Genomic DNA, 17,443 nt, shown 5'->3' on the forward strand with positions numbered 1-17,443 from the left:
TAATATAATTGCTGTGAACACAACAGAATTGGTCAGTGGACTGCATAAGGTTGAGACAACTCTTTGGGAAGAGATGACTTTATTAGATTTAACAACAGCGACAAATTGTTGATTTGATAATCACCAAAAAATCAGCTTCTGCAATCAAAGGTAGCAATCTGTATGGCATTGCACGATGATCACACGCACTTGACTTGACGTTAACGGCTCTCGCACGAATCACACCAGCACTCCGCTCTCGACTCGATCTCTCGATTTGACTCCTTGACTTCGCATTTCACCGGTTTATATACGGAGCCTACCAATCTCAGGTCCACGATTTAGGACAAAGGAAATTTGATTATCCTTGTCTTGGGACAATTGTAGGCTGCCAATGTGACGTATTTTGTTCACTTCCATGCTTCCAGCAAGCATTCCGGCTCTGCTGCGGTGGCGCCATGCTCATTCAGCATTCACATTCAAGAAATAATAAGCAAATTATCACTGAATCACTAATCCGCAAATTCTCACTGTAAAACTGCGATAAGAAAACAATGGTTTTTCTAGGAAAGCAAGTTCTTAAACATTCATTAATCAGTTATTATGGGCAATAATAAGCAGGGGAGTAATTTAAGTGCAAAATAATAAGTATATGTGTTTTAGAGAAGATATTATTTCCTTGTGTTTAATTCATAAAAAAATATGGACCGTTTTTCAAAGCTTTGAATGATAAATATCAAATTGACGTCAGCTTTACATGCATGACAGGATGAACAATTTTTTAAGAAAATATTTTTTATTTTATTAAACAATATGTATTAAATGTCAATAATGTTTCTAAGAATAAAATAAACATAACTGTTGAAAAGCAAAATCTAATTTGACACAGTTGAACAAATTCTAATGAAATTTATTAAATTAGGCGCAAATATTATTTAAAAAATATAAATAAGTCAGAAGTAATATAAGCTATTCAAATAATTACAATAGCGGAATTTATCATCTATGTGTATGTGCTTCTTTTATATTATTATGTTTTTTATATTATTGTAGCACAGAATATTTACAAATTTCCATAGGCATAGTATCAGATGTTGCAAAAATTATTTGTAATAAACATTCAGTTTATTCATATTGCAATTCAAAAATGCGTATAATTTACTTTTCATACAAGGAAAAGTATAAAAGCATTTGCTGTTATTCATTAGTTAGAATCATTAGAATAGAATAAAGTCATAGTTAGAATCAGAAAATATTTCTTATAAAAAATGATCTTCAAGTTTTGCATTTTATTGGTATTTTTCTTCACCGTTAGCGAAGCTCAGGTAACTACAACTAAAATATAAATATATAAAGCATTTGTAAAAGCGTCTTATTAAACATTCTTGAAAGTTATAAACTAATTTATCATTGCATAACTGAATTTAATCATCGCTTTAAAATTATTATTGTACAAGGTGAAAATGGAGGAGATGTTTCTCTTTTAATTTCTAAAAATTCGAAAAATTATATTGTAATAAATATTGGTAATACAGTTAATGAGCGGGTAAGAGATTTGAAAATGAAAATGAAAATGAATATATTTTATTTAAATTTTCATTTATATTAAAATAACGTTACTTTAAATATTAAAAAACATTTAAATTTGTCGAAACATCGTATGACTTAGTGAAACATTAGCATGCGGTGTTAATTTTAACATACAGATGCTTGGTGGAGCAACTCATTGGGTCGAAGTCGATTCATTTGCAATTTAAAAATGCTTCAAAAATATCATTAATGATAGTAATAGAAAGAATGAGTGGGGCTTGGTAGAATTATCGAAAAACTTCTTTAAAGGTTTACATACTGAAATTCAATTTCTTCTGTCACTGAATACAAAATTTTTTATTTTCACAAATTTTAATTTTATTACATTTTACATTTACAAAGCATAACGGTAAAGATTTAATAAACAGGAAGAGCAACCATATATAGCAGTTATTGATTCAACTGATTTGAGAGAAGAGAATCCTTTCGTATCACAAGAAGCAAAGGATGCGTTATTCAAGTGGAGCTTGAAACAATCATCTGGTGTATATAAGAAACTGATGAAATCAGAGAAAAGTTCAACAGTGGGAAAAGATACTTCCATAAGAGTTTGGTTACAAGATACAGACTGCCCAATTTTAGAAGTAAGTTTTCAAAAGAATGAAATAATTAGCATAACTTGAAATCTATCTGCATATGATTCATTGTTTAGAAAAAACTTTCTTCATATGCTGACATCGAAGCAAAATGCAATGGCATGAGCCAGTCCAAAGATTGCACAATTCGGTTTAAAAATCCAGACATGAAAAAAGTTTCATTAACATGCATAACAAGAAAAGATGTGAGACCGGTAAGGATTCCAGTTCATCTTAATCATTGAAATATTAAAAGTTTCTTGATTATAGTATTGCAGAATAAAATTATTATAAAATCATTCCATAGATTTAAAATTCTGACATCTTATTGTTTTCTGTAATAATATTTGGTGATATTTACACTTATATTAATGAACATTTATAAACCAGAAACATTTGATGACAGCATCATTTTAATAATTCAATAATGAATTATGCTTCTTCTTACTATTCATCATCATCATTTCTTCTTATTATTCAAATAAAACCAAAGTTAGCTGAACAAATTTTATTTTACATATGTGTTAATTTCAGTTTCATTTCCTTACTTTACCAGAAACAATTTTAAGAGTTATATATGAGTTACTGAGTTAAAAAATTTTTAGATTTTTAGTAAATAGCGAATCGTGCGTTGAAATAAAAATGTTTTAAAAATAAGTAAAACAGTTAAATAAAACAGGCTATGATGAAGCAGTCTGTACCTTTAATGAGAAACTTATTAGGAGCAATAAGATTGTGAAATCTGCTTTTTTCCTTTGTTTTAAAAATGGAAATGTTTTATTTCAAATTAATTTTAATTTATTATATTTTGCATATAAAATATAAAACTGTAAAACTTTGAATAAACAGGCACAGCAATCGGGCATACTAGTTGATGACTCAGCTGATCGGAAAAAAGAATATCCTTCTGTGGCACAACAAGCAAAGGATGCGTTATTAAAGTGGAGCTTGAAACAATCATCTGGTGTATATAAAAAGCTAATAAAATCAGAGAAAAGTTCAACAGTGGGAACAGATACTTCCATAAGAGTTTGGTTGCAAGATACGGACTGCCCAATTTTAGCAGTATGTTTCTGAAATCATAAAATAATTATTAGAGCTTAAAATCTATCTGTATATGACTTATTTTTTAGAAAAAATTTTCTTCATATAATGATATCGAAGCACAATGCAATGGCATAGGCCAGTCGGAAGATTGCACAATTCAGTTTAAAAATCCAGACATGGCAAAAGTTACATTAACATGCATAGTGAGAAAAGACGTAAAACCGGTAAGGATTCTAATTTAAAATGATAATTAAATCTTTGAAAGTTTTTTGATTACAGTATGAAAAAGAAAGATTACTATCAAATACACTAATTGCATAAAGAATTTAATATTTCAGGAACCTTCATTGACAGTGATGTATAAGGTTTATTTTCATTTAACTGCCATTTAATTATCTGCATAATTAAAATTTCAAAAATTAATTATTATATTTAATGAAAGCATTTGTTTTAGGATTTAAAATAGAACTTCCTTTCTGGTACATTAGTAAAATCCCAAAATAATATTCAATTTACAGTATGATTTGAAATTAAAGTCGGCAAGATCAAAATCATTATATAATGCTTTTATATGCTACAAATTTTAATTTCAAGGTTTGACAATAATTTAAAAAATATCACAGCATTTTTCATTGTATTTCTACATAATATTTGATAATAATATTGCATATTATTCTGAACTGAATTCATTCATATTCTGAATTGAAATGGAAAATGAAATTGTCAGCTCTCAGAAAGAAATTGCATGAACACACCGCAGTTAAAAGCAACATTATTGTGTGGTATTATTGAAAATTTTATATGCGAATATTAAATAGAAACAGCTAAATTAAATAAAAATAAAAGTAGAATATTTTGTCAAATATTTGCTCCTCTACTAATGCGTGAATTAATTAATTAGAATATTTCACTTTTCAATTTGTTTAAAATCACATGTGTTACTAAAGATTTCTCATTATTTGTAGATTGTACTACAGAGCAGCCAAAATTTGGATGGAACAAGTGCATATGGTGATTCAGATGATGTCTCAAAACAAAGAATATAATTTTTAGCTTTATTTCTTAAATTAAATCTAGACATAGGACTTGCATATGAGTTTTGATTGTAAATGGTCAAAAACTGATTTTGATTATAGTCAGAAAACAAACGTTACTTCTCAGCTGTTGAAATCACAATAAAAATGCACATATTGTAAAGCAATATTTTGGCATTTGTGAATTAATTTCACATTTTTAAGATTATTTTTTTTTATACATTTATTATTTTAATTCAGAAATAAATACCATACAGATTCAATTATTTCAACAAATGAGAAAATGAATTGTGTTCACATCATTTTTATTTATAGTACTACAGTGCGGTAGCTATCAGATATTTATGACTGTGAAGAATGATAGACTTTCTACTCAGGTGAGAAAACAAAAACAGCTGCATGAAAATACAATCTGTTGTTTCTTCTACACTTAGGATGTCTTCCAAAAGCTTAAGAAATGCACTTATATCAGCCGTACTATTGTATCGTTTCAATATGAAAACTCATAATGTAATTTTTAAAGAAAATGACTGATTCTTCACAGTTGCCTAGAAAACATAATGCGTGATGCAAATCCATCACAAAATGCTCTCAACGAACTCAAATGTGAACCATTTCAAGGCGTAATGTGCAGAAATCACTAAAAATAACATTCACTTATCATGTAACGATCCAAACGCGGCCAAATTCGAATATTATAAATCGCTGCATATAATGAATATTCATTTCACTTTTTATTAAAATTGGAAGAAAATGCTCGTTTATCACTTGATAATGCTGCGAAGAAAATCAAATTGCATGCACATCGTTGTGAATGTTGATGAAGAGCTGTCAAAATTATCATTCAAATTTTCCTGCTGTAAAGGAAAGATTTGTAATCACTTTTATTAAATGTACATATAATTATTATTTAAAGTTGAATTTGATTTCAATGCTTGCAAATATTTCAAGGTATTTTTTTTCAGAAATTCACAATTACCACTTTTTCAAATTTGAAATTTAATTTATGCTGAAATAATAAATACTGAGATAAAAATTACTGGCTAATGAAATAAGATTTCAATCAAACATGTTCAAATCCGTGCAGCAAACATTCATAAACAGCTGCTATTGACGACAGTTGCCATTTGTCGCATGTCAACAAGCAAGTTTAAACTTGCATGTTGTACGTTGTTTTTTGCATGCTTGTTTTGTTGAAAAAGCACGAAGCGGTAAAAATAAGCATGCACAATAATTACATGACAGTAATATTATAGATATAAAATAAAGATAACATGACGGTGACAGATAAAATGACAGACAACATACTCGTGTAACAATAACAAAGAAGTAAAAAAAATCAAACTGATTTAACAATGCGAGTACAAGTGAATTGCTATTTTTGAATATTGGTTAGTATAACAATATGAACAAGTGTAAGTTTTACAAGAGAATAAAAATTAGTAGTAATAGCAGTAGTAGAGATGATAAATAAAATAAGTATAACATTATAATTAATATCTGCATTTGAAATATCTCGACGACAGTGTTCGTTCGCTAGTTGATATTGGAGGATGCGTCAGATAATTCATTTGGACTAGGTGGCGGATTCCGTGGACTTCTGGTTAAATATGGACGCTGCTTGTTCACTGCACAACGACGAATTACACTCGACGCCACACTACCGCTGCTTCTTGGAGAAGGCGGAGGTGGAACTGGATTACTACTTCCGCTTAACAATGGTTGACTAGCATTGGAATCGATTTCTTCTTGTTCTATTGCTAAATCCTCTGGCTCTTCTTCTTCTTCTTCTGTTATTTTCTCGTCATCATGTTTTTCTTTTTTCTCTACAGTTGATTTTGTTGCCATTTCTGGAAACGATTCCGCAATTGCAATCGAGCCGATCATTTTCGGTTTCGCTTTACATATAGCTGCTAAATTGCTCATTTCCACCGATGCTGAATACGGTGGTGGTGGTGAATTTCCACGATAACAACTGAATGGATGAAATGGCGCCGCTTCGCCGACGGCAAACAACGATGCATTACGGTTTGCTTGAAGTAGCCATTTTCCGATTCGCTGAGCATCACTACTGCAGGTCGAAACCACTGTTCCACTGACTGGACTTGGAGGAGGATTGATCGGAGGCAATGTGATACCTATTTTTACACCACTGTCGCTATTACTGCTGCTCGATTTTCCAGTCAAATCTGGCCGACTGTGCAACGGTTCAACCGATCTACTAAGGATTGACGGTTTACCAACACCAAGACGATAACTGAAAAATGACAAAAGAAGGAAAAAATTATGCAAAAAAAAAAGAACTCATCAATCAATAAACAAACATTCGACAATATCTGTTTAGAAATTTTGCCTGGCAAATCATACCGATATTCAACTGTGGTCGATACGGTCCTAGCACCGCTCCCTTCTGCCGTAGTTGTATTCACCAGTTCAATTTCTACTGGTTGCACATTCAATCCGTTCGGTCGACGACAAAAAGCATACATCACTAACAGAAGCACAGAAAACACACCAAAACCGACGACAACGACAATTATGTAAGTGACTGCATCTTTGGTAGGAAAAATTAGCTTTTTCCACTTTGAACCTGACTCTGATGCACCGCAGTACAGTTCATCACTTCCATCTTGACACTGTTTCACTCCATCACAAAGCCATGATCTCGCAATGCACACACCAGAATGAGGTTCTAAATACAGGGGGAGGAAAGGGAAAGGAGAGACAAAAAACAAAGCTAAATTTCATCATCGTGTTCAAAAATAACAAAACATCCTTACCTGGACCAGCACAGTGAAACTGATTCGCAGGTTCACTACAGAAGCAATATTCATCAGAGCCATCTTCACAATCCGGCTGACCGTCGCAGATGTTGAGTCGATGAATACATTTGCGCTCGTTGGCGCATTCAAACTCGTCCAACTGACATCGTATGCACGTTTCACTTTCGTCACTTCCGTCCGCGCAATGAACCACTTTGTCACAATAATTACTGTGATCAATGCATTGCAATTTATCTTTACACTGCCATTCCCACTGGCGACACTGGACGACGGGCAAACATCTGACTCCACTGCTGTCCAACGCCATGTTCTCGGGACAAGCGCACTCTGCTTCCAACGGGCGATTATCCGGTTCAACTTTCAACAAGCACAAATGACTGCAACGCTTCTGCAAGCACGGACTTCGGCCGATCACGGCCATACCTGCCGTGTCGCCGTCGACTGCCAAAACGCTGGTCAAATCACGCAAACGTTCCACAACCGTTTCCCGACCATTTCCAGAATTTTTGTTCACCATCTCAACTTTGTTCACACCTTGGTTAACGAAGTACATCGTCTGCTTGAAAATTGTCAAACTGGACGGATGATCAACGTGGTAGACCAGCGTCTTTCTGCTTCGACCCCTGCAATCAACGCTCGATATGTACTTATAGCCCAGATCAATCCAAAAAATTCGATTTCCGTCCCCGTCAAAAGTCAAAGCTTCCGGATGAGCAATATTTTCAGACACGATGAAGTGACAATTCGAGCCATCCATATGACACAGAACAAGTCCTGCGGGAGGTCCGTGATTTGCAAACAGCAAATATCTAATCGAATATTATTTGTTATTTTTCTCGTGTTGCATTTTGAAAAAAAAATCTGTTTAATGCACACCTCTTCTTAGGGAACAAACTCACAGCCCGAGGTCTGTATTCAGGTGACGCTACAATACCACCCAGCGGTCGAATATCGTTGCTGTTGAAAATTCGTGTCGCGTTCAAGGTGTTCGTATGTTCACAACTCCAAAACATCGTCTGCGAATACGGGTCGAAAGCTATATCATACGGAGGCTGTTCAGCGTCGAATCGAGACAATTTTATCTCTTCAGTCTGTATAGATTATAAAATTTGAAAAAAATAAATTTCTAAATGCTTTCATGTGATATGGACGTAAACAGAAAACAAATACACCATTACCGTTCTACCACTGTCCATTGCCCATCTGAGGGTGTTTCTGCTCATTTTGTGGTCCGAAACGGTGCTCAACCAGAATATCCGCCTGTTCAACGGATCATATTGCAACGAACGTACGCTGGTCTGTTGATTAAACGGCAAAGTCATCATCGGATAATCGTCAATGTCGTGTCGATCTTTCACTTTCAACCGAAGAATGAAACCATTGTGGGATATCAGTAGAAACGTCTCCGGTGCTGCAGAAAGTTGATCAGTGAGATGAGTTTCAATATTAAAACACGAAATTAATTACCAACGCAAGACCGACGGTCGGCAGCAAGGGCGAAGTGAGTTGGACACGCACAACGGCAAGATCGATCCGGTGCGGAAATGAACAAACTTTCACAGTGTCTTTTCTTTATCACGCACTGGTTCCAACCTGAAAATCCAAATCCACAATTGGACGAGTAAAAAGAAACAGAGAATCGAGATTTAAAAAAATTTGAAATGCAATGAAAAGCTCGAATCAACCTTTCTGCTTCAGCGCGTGCACGGCAACCAAGTTGATGATGAAATGCAAATCCAAGTGCAAAGTTGAACGATTTTTGCCGGTTGTTTTGTCGCAAATTTCAATAGCCTGCTTTCTCCAATTTGCCCAGTACAAAAAGTCGCCGTATTCGGTCAACACGTACGGCTGTATGGACCGTTCGCGTACAATCAGCCGACGCGCACTTCCGGTCAAATCGATCGACTGGATACTGGGCATGTCCACTTCTGACCAGTAGAGTCGATCGTTGACGTAGTCGACAGTCAACGCGAATATCCGGCCCACATCTTTCAACAGTGTGATTCGATTTCGTCCGTCCAATTCGGCGCGTTCCAGCCGCGGCGGTCCCAACCATTCGGCCCAGTACAAATATCCAACAACGGGATGCACGACCAACGCCCTTGGATTAGTGCCACGCCAGACCACTATTCGCCTAGATTTGCCGTTCAAGTCGGCCATTTCGATCATGTGATGACCCGAGTCGGACCAGTACATGTTCTCGGCTAGCCAGTCGATGGCGAACCCTTCGGGATGTTCAATACTCGAATTGATCAGAACTTCAATTCCACTCCCATTCATGTACGCTCGAGATATGATCTGTGAAATAGAAATTTTCACATACTTAATAATGCAGTTCAGTTGGAAAATTTACTCCCGACGATCCGTATCTTCCTGTCCAAAATATTTTATTCTGACTGTAGCAATAGTCGAGTGCAATTGGTTGACTGACATTCAACAAACGAAGCCGATCCAAATTCGCTAATGTGCTGGATAGCGAAACTCGCAAAATATCGTTCTAAAAGCATCAAACGTATATATATATATTGGAAATGTAAAATATTTGTTTAATCCTACATTATCCCGTTGAGTGAACATCAAAAATGCAACTGGAACTGTGCATGTTGTGCCATCTTCACCAAGTTCCCAACCTATGGGACAAAGACAAACTCGACCAGTAGGACGATAAAGACACAAGTGAGAACAATTTCCATTTCGAATACTGCAGTCGTTTGTAATGTCTGAAATTACAAATCTCTTATTATTTTTCACACAGCTCTGCTCTTTTATTAATAGAACAATCTTACGGAGAACTTTTGTCGAATAAGCCGCTTTGATACCCATCAAATCAGCCATGTTTTCATGCAAATCGGTTTGATCTTTTCCGTCAACTTTATGAGCACGGCACAATGACCGTCGCTCCCAATCACTCCAGTATACATAGTCGCCTAAACAATATTAATAATAACAAAAATAATATTCAAAATGTTCAAGTGGAAAAATTACCCAACAATGAGAAACCGTAAATGTGACCGTGGGATTGTCTAAGTGTTACACGTCTGCTCAGAGCGTCGACCATGTCGGCACTTTCAATTATACCGACCGTCGCTTCAGCCCAGTAGACACGTCCATTTTCAATGTCCAACGCAAGACCGTTCGGCCAACGCTTGGCATTGAAACTGATCCAAGTTGACCGTGAAGAACCATCCAAATAGGCACGTTCAATTTTCGGTTTTGCTTCATCCCAATCTGACCAGAACAGCAATCTGCACAAAAAAAACAACAATTAAATATTTATTTTTTTAAAATTTATTCAATAAAAGTGTAAAGTGTACCCTCTCATAGGGTCGACAGCTATGGCTCGAGGTTGACTCAAACCTGTGGAGATCAAAATTCTTCTTGCCGTGCCATCCGAACGGGCTACTTCGATGCGATCCATTTGCGCATCAGTCCAATAAACATTCCTAGCAACCCAATCAAACGCAATACCATCGGATAAACCGAATTCGTTCATCACAATGTCGGTCTCTTCTACAATTTAAATCGATACGTTTTTCAAAAAGCTTCGTTATTCAATGCAAAAAATAAAAATTTCATCATCACCTGAACCGTCAAGTTTTGCTCGGCGAATCATTTTCTGATCATTGTCTGACCAATAAACAAATTTCTCCACTGGATCATAGTCAACAGCTACCGCTTGTTTAATACTTTGCACGTTCAACGCGTAATCTGAATAATCCGGTGTATCTAAAGACAATATGCGAATATCCGAACGCCGAGCCACTATTAAAATTTCTTCAGGACCTGAAAATGAAAAATACACACATTTACACATGTGCATATGCAAAATTGATTTCGAAAAAAAAAAACAAATTACCATCAAGACAAGTAATATTATCAGGAGACATTTTCACACCCGTCGGACAACCGCAGGACCAATACGGTGCTTCAGGTATCAGAAAACATAAATGACTGCAAACAGCATTATTTTCACATGGATTTTCTTCTTCTGAAAGAAAAACATATATGTAGTAAATAATAGTTTTTCACATAATCTCAAACACTAAAGAACTCACTATTCGGCTGGGAACGTGAATCATAAATTTTCAAAGCGTACGGCTTGATCTGATGTACCCGCAATCGTTCCGGACGTACGCAGCCTTTTATTGAACACCAAAAAATGCCAGCATCATAAATATCACTCCAAAAAACTAACGACTAAAATTTAACTTGAATAAAATCGTTTCCTCCAATAATAATATTTAGTGTGCAAATGTGAACCTCAAAAACTGCCAGTACAAATGGACGAGACAAATTTTTCACTACAACAATTAACATGGAGCCGTCGAGACGAGTGGATAAAATTCGATTGTCGTCGTTGTCAATCCAATAAATTCGTCCCTCGCCGTGGTGGACGGTCAAACTTTTTGGCAATGAATAACCCGATCTGAAAATCGTCTTACGATGACTGCCATCCAGCCACGCCCTTTCGATTGAATGTCGGTGAGCGAAATTGTGAAAAAAGATATAACTGTCGAAAAAGAAGAAAAAATTCATTTGTATTTTCAAAAATTTTATTCATAAATATTCTCATTTATTATTGTACCTGTGAATCGGATCAACTGCGATGCCGTGAACGTTGTGCAAATTTTCAAAAATTAGCACTTTGCGATAAGCTGGCATGTGATCAACGTTGACCACTTCGATTCGATTTGTTTCCAAATCGTACCAGTAAACTTTATTCGTTACCCATTCGACGGATATTGATCCAGAAGATGGGAAAACAATTCGAGCAACCACTGATAGTTCCTGTTATTTGAAAATATAAATTAAAAAAAATAAATAAACATAAATAAATAAATATATATATATATATTATTGCACATAACAACTTCATTCATTCATTCATTAAAAATACTTTTATCTTCAAAACTATTATTATAATTGCAATATTAACTATACAATTAAATTACTATTACTAAGAATTCTTACATATATATATAATACATATGATTCTTATACTTTACTCTCTTCATCTGAATAATTATTCCATCAACTCCATTAAATTTTGTCCTGTTGCAACTAAGAAAAACAAAAAAATTTGCTCAAAATAAACTTTTTTCTATGTCTAAACTATTTCTAAATTTTAAAAATGCACAAAAATAAAATCTTTAATAAAAAGTGTAATTTTTATTGATGATCATACTTGATGTGTTCCTCTAACATTTATTTTAACAAGCTGGTCATGATTGTCTGTGTAAAAGACCAGATCATCTTTGATGAGCACATCCATCGCCATGCAGCTTTCCAAATGACGCACAACTGCAGTGTAATTCTTTTTATTCTCATCGTACGATACAATACCAATTTCTTCAGTTTGATTTAAAACCATAAATTTGGGGAAATTCTCTATACAAAAAAATATGTATAAGGAAAACACACAAAAAAATATTTTTCACATACCCGGCGAACCGATACAGTGGAGCGAGAGCAAAATTAGGAAAACATTAACAATATACATGGCCGAATTCTGAATATTATGGCAACTGCTTCTGTTTCAACTTCACAAACTACATGCTGCACATTACATTTCAGCTATGAAAAAAGCAAACTAAAAATATTAATAAGTAATTAAGAAAAATGTTTTAAATTTTCAGCAACAATGTAACAAAACCAACACACGTACTCGTAACGCACGATCAACTGAACAATTAAATGGTCGAGTAATTACTAAAAATAAAACTCATGCAGGCAATTATGCAAATTAGTTGCTCCAATTAAATTTTCTTATGAATAATTCATTATCAAAGCAGCAAGATTTAGTCTTTTCTGATTTATCCCACACCTAACCGACACGTCTCTTTTCAAAATCTTAGATAAAAGTAAAAAAATAATACATTTAATCTTGTAAAAAATTTAATAGAGCTCCAAAACTACTTTGAAAAATTTTTTAATATACAAATAAACAAAGTTGCACAACAAAATAAAAAACGAAATTTTAAAAATATTATGGGCATTAAAGTTGAACGTGTAAAATACCCCAGATAACCCTGAAAAAATTTAAAACATTTTGCAGTACAGTATTTCAATGCTTTTAATTAAAACATTTGATTATTCAATATCATCATTCTTAAAAGGAAAAATACTTTTTTGTAACGAAAGAAAATTTTCAAAAAATGTCTATAAAAAATACACAATGCAATGTAAAAAGCAAAGTATTCATTCTGTAAAAAAAAGATGAATAATACATTAATGTCTAATTTTAAATTTTCATAAATACTCTCATTAAAAGTCACATTTGCTCAATAATAATACAACAACAGTTATATTTGATGGTTGGGTAGCCAAAAATGCAACTTTTCAAATTCAAACTGATACTTTCAACAAAATTTAAATCTACATTTGCAATTCAATTCCAACTACCATTAAAACAGTATACTTCACCAGTAAATGGGAAACAATGGGTTGCAATAGACATGATTCACTGCCTCATTTGTGACTTCAAAATAAATATGATATAATACATATATGCAATTTAATAACAAATGATAGCTTTGTCACATGTTAAAAAAATATAAAAACACAAATATCAGCTATTACGCAGCGTAATTCCCGAAGATTGCTTGAAGAATGTAAAAATACAAAATTTCGAAATGCAAAATTGTATTACATAATTTGACAAGAATACAGTAGGATGATTATTAAGGATATATAAAACAAATAAAGTTCTTATTTAAAATTGCTTATTACTAAGAAAGTGATTTTTAAAATTTTGTTATAAGATCTGTTTAATTTAATTTTATTTAATAATATTATGTTTAATGTTTTCATTTTTTTATTTATATTTTTCATTCAAAAACTCGTACATCGTCAAGTTAAATTGAAGTGTCATATGAAAAAATTTTGCATTATATAATTAGTTCTGTATAGTTTGCTTGAATAATATAAGCTAAAATGAATGAGAATGTTTCTTTAGCACTGAGAATTAAATATATTAAAGAAATTACAGCAATGAGATTTAATTTCAAATAAAATAAATGCGATTTTAATCAAATATAAAATAAGTTTAAAACTTAAACAAAAAATAGCATATGCTTTATACAACATTCATTTGAAACACACATATTTTACGACAAAATAGTTTATTTGCTAATATTTATACTTGCTTATCATGATACTGTAACAATAAATAAAGTTGTTTATGTTTCGCCGATTGTGCGGCGATTCTATGGTTGTTTTTTTTCATGTACGAATTCTACGCATGTTAGAAGATAGATTATTGTTTTTTTCAACTAACTAATCGTTTTGCAATCGTTTGATGGTTGCAAAATGGTGGTTATGACAATGTTTTGGCATCTCCTGTCGGCTGTCTGTAATGTCATGCGTCAGCTGTTTGTTTATTTGTAAAATATTTAATGTTTTTTATTTCAGGAATAAACGGAACTCGTTATTTCGGAGTTTTGTTGAGTTTAAGCATTGAAATTCTATTCTATAACGAATTTAACAGTGCTTGAAATTTACTGGTCATTTATTAATTTCACTTGAAAAAGAAAAGCTGGCTTACGTCGCGTGATCAACTGTTTCGTATCCAGTTAGGTAAATTCTATAGTTATTTACGGTGTTTTTTATTTTTTCTAATATTTTTTAACGATTCTTTTTAGTCGTAATGCAGGAGGATTTCCTAATGTGAAATATGAAGTTGATTAAGGCGCTGACGATGCCAAGCACAACTACGCACATCTACTGTTAGAGGTGAGCGATTATTTCCGGCTTCGAAAAGAATTTTTCTTTTATTCATTTATTAGCTTATTATTTTATACTAATGCTTGCTTCTGCACTTTTCCTCTTGTTTGCAGTGGAGTTTTGACGTCATCTCACTTCCTTACTGCTTTACTTCGATCCATTTATATAAATATAACTCTTGTCAATCTTTTTGTTGCCAAGTTTTCAATGCTTTTCAACGTTTGGAGGTCGATAAATTTTGCTGTTTATCAAGAGGCGGCCTGTTTTTAGAAAACTGGGTGGCCTTGGTTCGTTCTCATTTTTAGGCTCTATTTGTGGTTGTGCGTGTGTGTTTGTATTTTTCATAGCAAAAATATCGATTTATTTCCTATTTTTTTTAAATTAGTACTTGAATGTAGTAATTTTTATAATTTTTGCTTTGATGTAGCTTTCTGGCATGCACGAGCCGCTTTCTGCCCAAAGGAGTTCGCGCAAGAAGCGGAAACTTGCTACTTCACCGTATGCATCACCCACAGTTGTGGACGCCTCGTCTTCATCCTCCTCTTCCGTCAAAGCATTCCCCGGATTTTCTTCTTCATTAAAGGACAACGCATCGATGACCAATCCAATTGGTCAACCGATGGCAGTTTCGTCGATTACTGTACCGACGAATTTGAGCTTCTTGCCTTCGTCGTGCTGTGTGTCGCCGAATTTGGCCAGTTCAGATGGTGGCGACGTGGAACGGTCTCGAGTAAAGCGCAAGCAGGCCAACAATTCCAGTTGTTCCTCCAGAGGACTCCAGGTGGTTCCTGCCGTTGTGGAAAATCATTTTCGCGGCTACGATGCGATCAAGCTTACCGGAAGTCATGTCGGCATCAATACCGGCAACAACAACAACAGTACAGTACCGTCGAAGAAGTGCGTAACGAGAGGTGTGGCTGTGCCGAACAAACAGCAACAGTTTGGCAAGAAGGGCACAGCCGCTGATGGTGAATATCAGCTTGTGAAAAATGAAGTTCTCCGTTCTCCGTATCAAGAATACGAAGTTTTGGAATTTCTTGGCAAAGGCACGTTCGGCCAGGTTGTGAAATGTTGGAAAAAAGGCACCAAAGATATTGTAGCGGTGAAAATACTGAAAAAGCACCCTTCTTACGCTAGACAGGGCCAGATTGAGGTGAGCATTTTGCAACGACTCAGCAAAGAAAATGCCGAAGAGCACAATTTCGTCCAAGCCTTCGAATGCTTCCAGCACAAAAATCACACGTGTCTGGTATTTGAAATGTTGGAGCAGAATTTGTACGATTATTTGAAAGCGAACAAATTTGCCCCGCTTCCTTTGTCCTGCATTCGGCCCATTGTCCAGCAGGTGCTTTCAGCTTTGTGTAAGCTCAAAGAGCTCGGACTGATCCACGCCGACCTGAAACCAGAGAACATTATGCTTGTCGACCCGGTCAACCAACCGTTCCGCGTCAAGGTGATCGATTTTGGTTCTGCTTCACTAGTATCCAAAGCGATAACCAATACTTATCTACAGTCCCGATATTATAGGTAACACATATATGTATAATTTTTTTGTTTGCATTTCTTTTATTCATTTATTTGTAATTTCAGAGCACCGGAAATAATACTCGGCTTGCCATTCAATGAGGCAATTGATATGTGGTCTCTTGGATGTGTAGTCGCCGAACTGTTTCTCGGCTGGCCTCTTTATCCTGGTTCATGCGAATTTGATCAGGTTTAAAATATTTTCATTCATTAATTTTTTGTTTCATTATTCAACTGTTTCTGATTTTATCACTACAGATTCGATTTATATCGCAAACGCAAGGTTTGCCAGCTGCGCACGTACTGAATACTGCTACCAAAACGCAGCGTTTTTTCAAGCAGGATGGCAGTACACTTTATCCGTACTGGCGTTTGAAGGTCTGTATATATATATATATATATATATATTCATTCATTTATTTACAGATTTTTTGTATTGAATATTGTTAAAATTGTTTTCTTATTCTGTGCATGGATTGTGATTTTTATAGATGCATGCATGCTTTGTATTTTTTTGTTAGCTATGATTAATAAAATTATAAATCTTTTTTTTTCAATATTTAACTTATCAGTTTTTTCGACAAATCTATCTGTAGAAGTAGAAGAGGACTTGAATTGCGATCGATCGTGTTGATTTATTTTTTCTGCGAAATGAGAGATAGAGAGAGAGAGAGAGAGAGAGAGAGAGAGAGAGAGAGAGAGAGAGAGAGAAAGAACGATATTATTGTTAAATAAAATTTGCAGGTTAAGTTTAAAGTTTTTGAAAAAATTGTACTTCATTGTTTAATCATGCCAATTTAATTTTTTTATCTTGTGAGAGAAAGAAAATTATCTTTCTTTTTTTCCCCATAAATTATCGTTCAATAAAGAATTAACCGGCTAAAAATTGTCATTGATATTTTATGTTTTTTCTATTTTGGAAATTATTTTTCAGCTTGAATAAAATGTAATATTTTCTTTTTCTTGTAGACAATTGAAGAGCATGAACAAGAAAGTGGTGTAAAATCGAAGGAGACGCGAAAATACGTTTTTTAATTGTTTGGATGATATATCCCAGGTTAGAAATTATACGATATGTTCAAAGGAGGGGGGAATATATTGTGTGATTTTTGTAGGTGAATTTTTCCGTTGCATTAGAAGGAACCGATGCAGTCTGTGAAACGGCTGGAACCGTCCAGAATTCCCAGAC

At 34.2% G+C, this 17,443-nt stretch overlaps 3 protein-coding genes across 3 annotated transcripts; 2 read left to right on the forward strand and 1 right to left on the reverse strand.

The window, feature by feature from the left end:
• The first annotated feature begins 1,247 nt into the window (after positions 1 to 1,247).
• Tsp_07486 (conserved hypothetical protein) lies at positions 1,248 to 4,793 on the forward strand. The gene is made up of 10 exons (XM_003381792.1): positions 1,248 to 1,304; positions 1,938 to 2,153; positions 2,222 to 2,359; positions 2,679 to 2,714; positions 2,994 to 3,209; positions 3,278 to 3,415; positions 3,530 to 3,556; positions 4,157 to 4,202; positions 4,541 to 4,602; positions 4,749 to 4,793. The coding sequence occupies exons 1-10, from the start codon at positions 1,248 to 1,250 to the stop codon at positions 4,791 to 4,793; spliced, it is 981 nt and encodes a 326-aa protein (XP_003381840.1).
• A 968-nt stretch (positions 4,794 to 5,761) lies between these two features.
• Positions 5,762 to 13,879, reverse strand: Tsp_07485 (putative Low-density lipoprotein receptor repeat class B). Its single transcript, XM_003381793.1, has 22 exons — positions 13,848 to 13,879; positions 13,027 to 13,037; positions 12,662 to 12,717; positions 12,451 to 12,517; positions 12,194 to 12,396; positions 11,594 to 11,796; positions 11,278 to 11,518; positions 11,064 to 11,205; positions 10,865 to 10,996; positions 10,591 to 10,791; positions 10,323 to 10,518; positions 9,994 to 10,253; positions 9,795 to 9,935; positions 9,565 to 9,728; positions 9,362 to 9,505; positions 8,694 to 9,306; positions 8,476 to 8,601; positions 8,181 to 8,419; positions 7,885 to 8,099; positions 7,006 to 7,817; positions 6,593 to 6,962; positions 5,762 to 6,482 (listed from the first exon to the last, which is right to left on the reverse strand). The coding sequence occupies exons 1-22, from the start codon at positions 13,877 to 13,879 to the stop codon at positions 5,762 to 5,764; spliced, it is 5,289 nt and encodes a 1,762-aa protein (XP_003381841.1).
• A 437-nt stretch (positions 13,880 to 14,316) lies between these two features.
• On the forward strand, positions 14,317 to 17,280 carry Tsp_07484 (putative kinase domain protein; the record flags this gene model as incomplete). The annotated part of the gene is made up of 9 exons (XM_003381794.1): positions 14,317 to 14,378; positions 14,419 to 14,433; positions 14,649 to 14,685; positions 14,984 to 15,064; positions 15,158 to 16,257; positions 16,321 to 16,444; positions 16,513 to 16,632; positions 16,999 to 17,010; positions 17,224 to 17,280. Coding segments are annotated over exons 1-9 (1,608 nt in total), but the record flags the coding sequence as incomplete, so codon positions are not given.
• Positions 17,281 to 17,443: the final 163 nt, after the last annotated feature.

Source organism: Trichinella spiralis, assembly GCF_000181795.1.
Source record: "Trichinella spiralis strain ISS 195 chromosome Unknown Scfld1, whole genome shotgun sequence".
NCBI classification, from domain to species: domain Eukaryota; kingdom Metazoa; phylum Nematoda; class Enoplea; order Trichinellida; family Trichinellidae; genus Trichinella; species Trichinella spiralis.